The 11,052-nt window shown below is 40.8% G+C and overlaps 1 protein-coding gene across 1 annotated transcript; it reads left to right on the forward strand.

Moving 5' to 3' along the window:
* Positions 1-9,950: 9,950 nt before the first annotated feature.
* LOC117318482 (extensin-like) lies at positions 9,951-10,847 on the forward strand. The gene has a single exon (XM_033873461.1). The coding sequence runs from the start codon at positions 9,951-9,953 to the stop codon at positions 10,845-10,847; it is 897 nt and encodes a 298-aa protein (XP_033729352.1).
* Positions 10,848-11,052: the final 205 nt, after the last annotated feature.

An 11,052-nucleotide genomic window follows, 5' to 3' on the forward strand; every position in this document is an offset into this window, starting at 1 on the left:
AAAAAGGTACTGTAAGGTACAGTAAAGTACTGTAAGGTACAGTAAGGTACAGTAAAGTACTGTAAGGTACAGTAAAGTACTGTAAGGTACAGTAAAGTACTGTAAGGTACAGTAAAGTACTGTAAGGTACTGTAAGGTACAGTAAGGTACAGTAAAGTACTGTAAAAGTACAGATCTATTAACAGAAACACTGCTATTTTCTTTCAATTCTGAGTTCAGTGTCAAGACAGAGCAAACCAAAGTGTTTCTAATTTCTCCCCCATAACAGAAGCTGATCTGCCACTATGATTTACATTAGGCACTTATCCCATTAAAGCTAGAACTTCAGTCTAACACTCTCTGAAATCACACACAGGAGGAAGGTAAACAGTGTTATAGTCAGCTCAACACACAAACAACTTTTTACTGGAATTGCTGTTCGTAAAACAATACAATTTATAGACAGTTGCCCAGGTAATACTTGATATGTTTTCTCTGGGATTCAGAAGTGATACCTCTAAGATGGAAGCATGCTGGACTAGAGAGAGATAGGAACATAGCAATATAAACAATGGAGTATTGACACATTGCTATGTCATAAAGTAAATTAATTGATCAACAGACAAATTTTATGGTGAGAAACAAAAACTTTTTCCTACTATCTGAGGATGGTGTCAAAAATTGACACTTATTATAACACCATGTCCATGACGCCTCAGCTGCACAAAAATTGGATTGATAATCTTTATTAGAGAAAACAAAAATTGTTTGAGAAGAAAACAAAGTATGACAGAGTGGATCATAAATACAAGGTGACCTTGGAGAGTCTCTGGAATAACATTGATCATACTTCAGAAATCTCAGTCATGCACCAGCAAAGCTCCCATAGATTTGACCTTGGAATGAATCAGACAAGTCAATTTGTATGCATGTCATTACAGTATCTATTTGAAAACTAACACAGAACCGAGACTATAGCAATGGGCCTTACTTATCATTTACTAGCAGCATTAAATTTGTCTAGAGCTATAACGATAATAACGACATGTGTTTTGTGTTATTACAGTGAGCGGTGTGAATACCTCATGTATCTCTAAACAAATTCTATGCACACTATTTTCAGATGGCCAAATACTTTCTACAGATCCCAATATCACACATCGTCGGTAACCAATGGTCCTGATGCTCAAGGACAGTAAGACATTTGTAACACTTTTCAATGTTTCCAGAAAAATATTTCTTTATGAATTTTGACCAATCAGAAGACTGCTTTCTTGGAGTTTCAGCCAAATCATGACGGGTTTCCCAAAAATTTGCTTTTTACAAATGATTTCCGAAGCTTAATATGTATGGTGGTATTTGATTGGCTACTATTTTAAGAGCCCAAACAAGATTCTCTGTATCACAGTCTATGTCCGTAAGTGTCGTGGATTACCGACGATGATTACCAATATAAACATCTATTTGTATGGTTGTCCAACGCTCTCAGAGGGAACACCTGTTATTACATGATAATTCTACCATCTCATCATTCAAATTCTAATCTATCTGCAAGTCGATTGAGGAATTAAATATTGAAATCTGGCCTACTGAAGTATCACTTTTGTTGAAGAGAATTTATTCTTGTATAATATTGAATTGTTCACAAAGCCATACGTAAACAAGAGGCCCATGGGCCTTAACGGTCATCTGACAAACACTTACACTTACAGCAGGGACACACACCCCAATCCAGCATTATTACCATAAATTATTTATCGCAGCCAGTTATGTTTTAGATCAAATTTGGTTTTTATCCATTTAGCTTGTCCAGGAAGAGCAGCATCATAAAGCAAAATTTTAGCCAAGTTCCCATTTTTGGGGCATGCCCCTCTGTCCCAATGGGTCAGACAAGACTCATTTATATCAATTAGGATTGCCTTTCCCCAATGATGTTTCATACTAAATATGGTTGTAATCAATTCAGGCATTAAGGAGGAATTGCATTTTTAAGAAATGTTTAACCTAAGCGCTCCTTTTGCCCCATCTTTTTTTCCCCAGGAGTCAAAAATATGATTGCCGTCACCTTATGTTTCACATCAAATTTGGTTGTAATCCACCAAAAGGTTAGGGAGGATTAGGATTTAACAGCAAATATTCACCAAAGTTCCCCTTTTGGGGCCCTGCCCCTCAGGCCCCAGGGGTCACACTAGCCTCGTTTATATAAAATATGACCACCCTTCCCAAAGGATGTTTCACACCATATTTCGTATTAATCCACCCAAGGGTTAGAGAGAAGTAGGATTTATAGCAAAAATTCACCAAAGTTCCCCTTTTGGGGCCCAGCCCCTCTGGCCCTAGGGGTCAAACCAGCCTCATTTATATAAAATATGATTGTCCTCCTCCAATGATGTTTCACACCAAATTTGGTAATAATTCACTATGGGTGTTAGGAGGAGTAGGATTTTATAGCAAAATTTCATCAAAGTTCCCCTTTTGGGGCCCCGCCCCTCTGGCCCCAGGGGCCACACCAGCCTCATTTATATAAAATATGACCACCCTCCCCCAATGATGTTTCACAACATATCTGGTTGAAATCCACTAAAGGGTTAAGGAGGAGTAGGATTTTATAGCAAAATTTCATCAAAGTTCCCCATTTGGGGCCCCACCCCTCAGGCCCCAGGGGTCACACTAGCCTCATTTATATAAAATATGACTGCCCTCCCCAAATGATGTTTCACAACATATCTGGTTGAAATCCACTAAAGGGTTAAGGAGGAGTAGGATTTTATAGCAAAATTTCATTAAAGTTCCCCATTTGGGGCCCCGCCCCTCAGGCCCTAGTGGTCACACCAGCCTCATTTATATAAAATATGACCGCCCTCCCCAAATGATGTTTCACAACATATCTGGTTGAAATCCACTAAAGGGTTAAGGAGGAGTAGGATTTTATAGCAAAATTTCATCAAAGTTCCCCTTTTGGGGCCCCGCCCCTCAGGCCCCAGGGGTCACACCAACTTCATTTATATAAAATATGACCGCCCTCCCCCAATGATGTTTCACACCAAATTTAGTTGTAATCCACCCAAGGGTAAAGGAGGAGTAGGATTTTATAGCAATATTCACCTAAGTTCCCTTTTTGGGGCCCCGCCCTTCTGGCCCCAGGGGTCAGACCAGCCTCATTTATATAAAATATGATTGCCCTCCCCCAATGATGCTTCAAACCAAATTTGGAAGTAATCCACCCAAGCGTTAAGGAGGAGTAGCGTTTTGAAAGAAAAAGTTTACGGACGGCGCACGGCGGACGGCGGACGACGACGGACGAAGCACGATGACTATAGGTCATCCTGACCCTTTGGGTCAGATGACCTAAAAACATGTTTAAATGTATCGTCAGATCTTCCTCACACCTGTGTATGACAACCTATCTACTTACTGTATAGTTAGACCATGTCCCACAAGGGGGGGGGGGGGGGGGGGGGGGGGGGGGGGGGTGTTGTATCGTCAGATCTTCCTCACACCTGTGTAGTTAGACCATGTCCCACAAGGGGGGGGGGGGGAGTTTTTACCAAATTTAGACATGAAGTATCAGTTAGACTTCTTCACTGTTAAAATATGTAGTTGTAAGTCAAAAGGAACTCAACCATTCTCTCATTCTTTTCAGTAGACACTTGTTCCAAATGTTTTATAAGTAGTCACCATTGCTATATTTAGCATTCAAACACCAGTTTGGTTTAATGAGATTAAGATTTATAAATACATCTTGTATAACTATGTTATGTTGTACAACTAATCATGTGTCTATATATAGCATATACTCTATTCTGAACACTAAAAACAAAGTCATCAACATCCCCCACCCCCTCATAGAAATGGAAACTATCCATACAACAAAGGCATGAATTTGGTTGTTTGCACAAAGTGTAATATTTAGGTTTTTAACCATTTGTTTCCAAGGTTACAGGAAAATTATGAGAAATACAAACAATTCCATACCAAAAGGCACCTCTAGTCCTCTAGAGCAACATGTGTACCACATTTTGTGAAGTTATATAAAGGGTTTTGGAGTGTTGAATGGACCGGTTTTTGAGTGTTGAATGGACCGGTTTTTGAGTGTTGAATGGACCAGTTTTGGAGTGTTGAATGGACCGGTTTTGGAGTGTTGAATGGACCGGTTTTGGAGTGTTGAATGGACCAGTTTTGGAGTGTTGAATGGACCGGTTTTTGAGTGTTGAATGGACCGGTTTTTGAGTGTTGAATGGACCTGTTTTGGAGTGTTGAATGGACCAGTTTTGGAGTGTTGAATGGACCGGTTTTGGAGTGTTGAATGGACCGGTTTTGGAGTGTTGAATGGACCAGTTTTGGAGTGTTGAATGGACTGGTTTTGGAGTGTTGAATGGACCAGTGTTGGAGTGTTGAATGGACCGGTTTTGGAGTGTTGAATGGACCAGTGTTGGAGTGTTGAATGGACCGGTTTTGGAGTGTTGAATGGACCAGTTTTGGAGTATTGAATGGACCGGTTTTGGAGTGTTGAATGGACCGGTGTTGGAGTGTTGAATGGACCGGTTTTTGAGTGTTCAATGAAACGGTTTTGGAGTGTTGAATGGACGCATGCATGCACAGACACATGGACATACAGATAGACAGAGATCAATTCAATATCATCCTCAAACTCAGTCTCGAGGCTTACTGCAGCGGAAATGCTCTTTTCAGAAAGAGTGAAAGGTCATGTGTTTGATTGAAGAATGTTAGAAATGAACAATAATCTATATATGTACTTTGATCAGGAAATATTGGAAATTCCTGTGCAATCAAATAAGCAGTAAACACATTACAAACCGATTTGTATTGGACTTTTTGACAATCTCTGTACAACATTGTGCTGGAGCTTTACTGTGACATCAGAATGCCAAGCATGTTTAGCATACTCGCCTATATTGACCTGTCAGGACAAACTCCATAGGCATTCTAGTATGTTTCCCCCTCAGTGTAATACATACCATATCAATAAACTTGGTGTCAGAAGACTTAATGTTGGTCTAACAACATAAAAATCACCAAGATCATATTTCCAATTGAAGCCACAACTCTATAATACTAATGAAAATATTTTTCTCTGCCAATGTATATACATTTTTATAGTTAAATTTGAGTAAGGGTACAATATGGAAGTCTTTCTCACTGATTAATGTCAATTATTATTTTTACTGGTTTTTTTTTCATTTAAAGAACAAGACTGTTTGGGAGTATCATTTTACAATATCAGTCTATACTTCTGTAACAGGAGAGGAGAAAATGTAGCGGCCAGACCGGGGTTCAAACCCGGGACCTCCGAACACTAGCCGGATGCTCTACCATTTGAGCTACCTGGTCACCGATGATCGACCCAGTCCAGTCCCGCTACACACCTCCCTCCTTTTTTCCAAGTCTTCGCCCTCGAAGACACACAAGACCCTTATACCACCACCGTGGGTATTTTAGTTGGGCGCCAATTTTGTAACAGGAGAGGAGAAAATGTAGCGGCCAGACCGGGGTTCGAACCCGGGACCTCCGAACACTAGCCGGATGCTCTACCATTTGAGCTACCTGGTCACCGATGATCGACCCAGTCCAGTCCCGCTACACTTCTAATTACTCTATTAAGTCCAATATAAGACCATGTTTTTGTTAAGACAGTTCCCTCAGCAGCTTCATCCCTTACATATGTTTTAACAGATTGATGTAATTTTTGATAGACTGATTCAATTCTTAAAACCATTCTCATTTCTTATGTGTCCACATGACAATGCTATTTCCTTCAAAGGTACATGTCGTTTATAAGTGTAGTTCAATGACACGAGAGCCAGCTAGTCAGATAAAATAATCAGGCCAATATGACATCAATCATTATAGGTATCGGACAGATTGGTATTACTCCAATACCAAATAATACAACACATATATCTTACTGTCCAAATAATACAAAACATTATGCTACTGTCTAAACAAGGCCCAATTGTTCTAGATGATGTGATATTATCCAGTTCTGAACTATATTGTTCCAGGAGATTATGTGATATTATCCAGTTCTGAACTCTATTGTTCTAGGAGATGATGTGATATTATCCAGTTCTGAACTATATTGTTCTAAGAGATGATGTGATATTATCAAGTTCTGAACTCTATTGTTCTAGAAGATGATGTGATATTATCCAGTTCTGAACTCTATTGTTCTAGAAGATGATGTGATATTATCCAGTTCTGAACTCTATTGTTCTAGGAGATGATGTGATATTATCAAGTTCTGAACTCTATTGTTCCAGGAGATGATGTGATATTATCAAGTTCTGAACTCTATTGTTCCAGGAGATTATGTGATATTATCCAGTTCTAAACTCTATTGTGGTAGGAGATGATGTGATATTATCCAGTTCTGAACTCTATTGTTCTAGGAGATGATGTGATATTATCCAGTTCTGAACTCTATTGTTCCAGGAGATGATGTGATATTATCCAGTTCTGAACTCTATTGTTCCAGGAGATCATGTGATATTATCCAGTTCTGAACTCTATTGTTCCAGGAGATTATGTGATATTATCAAGTTCTGAACTCTATTGTTCCAGGAGATTATGTGATATTATCCAGTTCTGAACTCTATTGTTCCAGGAGATTATGTGATATTATCCAGTTCTGAACTCTATTGTTCTAGAAGATGATGTGATATTATCCAGTTCTGAACTCTATTGTTCCAGGAGATTATGTGATATTATCGAGTTCTGAACTCTATTGTTCCAGGAGATTATGTGATATTATCCAGTTCTGAACTCTATTGTTCTAGAAGATGATGTGATATTATCCAGTTCTGAACTCTATTGTTCTAGGAGATGATGTGATATTATCCAGTTCTGAACTCTATTGTTCTAGGAGATGATGTGATATTATCAAGTTCTGAACTCTATTGTTCCAGGAGATGATGTGATATTATCAAGTTCTGAACTCTATTGTTCCAGGAGATTATGTGATATTATCCAGTTCTGAACTCTATTGTTCTAGGAGATGATGTGATATTATCCAGTTCTGAACTCTATTGTTCCAGGAGATGATGTGATATTATCCAGTTCTGAACTATATTGTTCTAGGAGCAGACATGATATTATCCAGTTCTGAACTCTATTGTTCCAGGAGCTGACATGATATTATCAAGTTCTGTTACTTGAATAACCATCTTTCTATATTACAATACACACTATAACAGTGGAAACAACCATAGAAAAATATCGCGCTTCACTGCTGCCTTTACCCAGCTGGAGCTTTGAAATATTTCAATAAAGCAGCATTTGAAAGGCAACAGACTACTGGCTGCAGTTTGACAACATTTCATGCAGTATTAAATGACAAAATACAGGTAGATCCTATTGAAAGTGGTGGCTATTGTAAATTGTCAGGTGGGCCATTGTGTACCTGTCTAGGTGAGGGTTCTGGGTGTCTCCACACTAATCACCAATCAATAATTACTATCAACAGAAGGGTATCTTCTTATGGCTAGCAGTAAGGACGGTGTAGTTTAAACAATACACATATTATACAACCCTCAGTGCATGCAGTTCAGTGTAACCCAAAATGTGGAGTTAAACATATGTACTCTCTCTACAGCCCCACTGTGTAGTGGACCCCAGGGTGTGGGGTTATACATATATACTCTCTACAGCCCCACTGTGTAGTGGACCCCAGGGTGTGGGGTTATACATATGTACTCTCTCTACAGCCCCACTGTGTAGTGGACCCCAGGGTGTGGGGTTATACATATATACTCTCTACAGCCCCACTGTGTAGTGGACCCCAGGGTGTGGGGTTATACATATGTACTCTCTCTACAGCCCCACTGTGTAGTGGACCCCAGGGTGTGGGGTTATACATATGTACTCTCTACAGCCTCACTGTGTAGTGGACCCCAGGGTGTGGGGTTATACATATGTACTCTCTACAGCCCCACTGTGTAGTGGACTCCAGGGTGTGGGGTTATACATATTTACTCTCTCTACAGCCCCACTGTGTAGTGGACCCCAGGGTGTGGGGTTATACATATATACTCTCTCTACAGCCCCACTGTGTAGTGGACCCCAGGGTGTGGGGTTATACATATGTACTCTCTCTACAGCCCCACTGTGTAGTGGACCCCAGGGTGTGGGGTTATACATATGTACTCTCTATACAGCCAAGCCAAGCCAAGCCAAGCCAAGCCCCCAGGGTGTGGGGTTATACATATGTACTCTCTATACAGCCAAGCCAAGCCAAGCCAAGCCAAGCCAAGCCACACCACATAACCACACCGGCCATTTCCTATTTGTTCTGTATTTTAATTCCTTGTGGTTTTATTTCACTGTATGTTCCCATATTTTATGTCTTGAGAACACAATACTTCCGCTCTGCTCTAATTAAAGTTTGCCAGATCTGTAGCACCTTTATTGCTACTTAATAGAAATATTGGCGACTAAAGCCAACAAGATATTGATACGGATGCCTTAAATAATTTAGGCCCACGTAATGTTGGCACACTCAAATTTTAGTGGATCATCAAATTTAAACTGATTAGTGCATGGATGAATTTGCGTAACACAGAATACAACCAAATCTTAAGAAAATAGGATTCCACACTGATGTCAATATAATATGGAATTTATTGAAAAATTTCAATAATTTTTGTATGTCATAAATCTTCAAGAAAGTGCCATATGAAATTATCTTACAAGTATTAGTGAACTTCACTCAAATTGATGATGTTGTGTTGCATGTCAATTTCTACAACAGCAAATGCGATCTAATATTGGACAGTAATTTCTGTGTGGAGGGTCCATACATAGTAAAGTTTATGTGACAGAGAGAGAATACATGGTGATTCACTGATAAGGCTGTCAGCCTGGACAGTTCTCTTTTCTCTGCATTTACTTACAACCTCTCTAATTAGACATCTCCATTGTTTTAACTCACGGGGCAAAAATAAAAAGAGCATAAAAGTTCAGCCATAAAAGGCGCTAATCAGGAAGTAATACAGTTATCACTGACTGGGAAACATAAAATTTACATCTCTGTTTAAACTACAAACATCAACCAAGTATAGAGCGGACCAATTTCTGCTCAGCCCACGTGTAGCGTGACATTACTACATGTACTGTTATATATTTACCAACTTTCCATATTTGAGAGTGAGATTCCCGATTAGGGTCCCTAAATCATGACAGTAACACTCGTTCTTTGATCATAATTTTAAAATCCAATTAGTGCAGCTTTAAAACTGTGGTTTATAGTCGGTTAGTAAACCTGACCGACACCTTCATCAGCTAGTCGGTTAGTAAACCTGACCGACACCTTCATCAGCTAGTCGGTTAGTAAACCTGACCAACACCTTCATCAGCACAATGACAGCAGTTGCCTTGTCCTTGAGAAATCTCTTTTTGAAATCTTAATCGGTTTATTAAAACATAGGAAGAAGAATGGAAATATTTATATATGTGTCTTTGAAGAGTTTATCTGATGTGTTTTCTGCATGCTTGTTTCCTGTGTGAACACTGCACGCTAATTGTCCATCCATCAACGTAAAGGTATTTGGTGATTTAGAACCTAGAAACTGCATCAAATATTGATCCTGGTTGTGAGAATGCTGTCTTAGCATCGTTAAAGGCCATTTACTGTTACTCCAGTAGGAGGGGGAAGTACGTACAAACTCATTACACACTCATTCAAGGCATTTATCAAACAGCATATCTATCAGAATATGTCACGACATGTTCATAGCTTTTATTTTGATATTCAACGTTTTATTTATTTTGGATAATACATATTCACGTTTGAGATGACAAGAGGTGACATTACAACAATCATATTTCTGTCACAATGGAATCAAAATCTTTAATACTAATCCATTGATTATCCCTTAACAGCTACCCAGCCTTACACAATTACAGCTAACAGATACAAATTTAAGTTACTCTGAAATTTCATTATCAAATGAAAAATGCCCATTCACCTCCCAGAGTGTGTAGGTGGTGAGCTCCAAAACCAAACCCCCAGCTCCCCATCCTTAACCAAACCCTCAACTCCCCATACTCAACCAAACCCCCAACTCCCCAGCCTCAACCAAACCCCCAACTCCCCCTCCTCAACCAAACCCCCAACTCCCCATCCTCAACCCAAAACCCCCAACCCCATGCCTCAACCAACCCTCAACGCCCAGCCGAACCAAACCCCGAAAGCCCCAGACGCAATCAAACCCCCAACCCCCAGCCTCAACCAAACCCCAAACTCCCCATGCTCAACCAAACCCCCAACTACCCAGCCTCAACCAAACCCCCCAACTCCCCATCCAACCAAACCCCAACTCCCCAGACTCAATCAAACCCCCAACGCCCCATACGCAAGCAAAACCCCCAACGCCCCATCCGTCAACCAAACCCACAAACTCCCATCCTTAACCAAACCCCCAACTCCCCATACGCAATCAAACCCAGCCCCCCAAATCCAAATCAAACCCCAAACGCCCCATCCTCACAAACCCCCAAACCCCAGCCTCAACCAAACCACAACTCCCCATACTCAATCAAACCACCAGCTCACCCATAATCAATCAAACCCCCAACTCCCATCCTCAACAAACCCCCTAAATCCCCATCCTCAACCAAACCCCCAACTCCCACATCCTCAACCAAACCCCCCAACTCCCATCCTCAACCAAACCCCCAACTCCCCATCCTCAACCAAACCCTCAACTCCCCAATCCTTAACCAAACCCCTAAATCCCAGCCTCAACCATACCCCAGCTCCCCCATACTCAATCAAACCCCCAGCTCCCCATCCTCAACCAAACCCCCCAACTCCCCATCCTCAACCCAAACCCCCCAACTCCCCATCCTGAACCAAACCCCCAATTCCCCATCCTCAACCAAACCCCCAACTCCCCATACTCAACCAAACCCCAGCTCCCCATCCCTTAACCAAACCCTCAACTCCCCAGCCTCAACCAAACCCTCAACTCCCCATACTCAATCAAACCCCCAACTCCCCATGACGTCAACCAAAACCCCCAACCTCCCCATACTCAATCAAACCCCAGCTTCCCC

Source organism: Pecten maximus, unplaced genomic scaffold, assembly GCF_902652985.1.
Source record: "Pecten maximus unplaced genomic scaffold, xPecMax1.1, whole genome shotgun sequence".
NCBI classification, from domain to species: domain Eukaryota; kingdom Metazoa; phylum Mollusca; class Bivalvia; order Pectinida; family Pectinidae; genus Pecten; species Pecten maximus.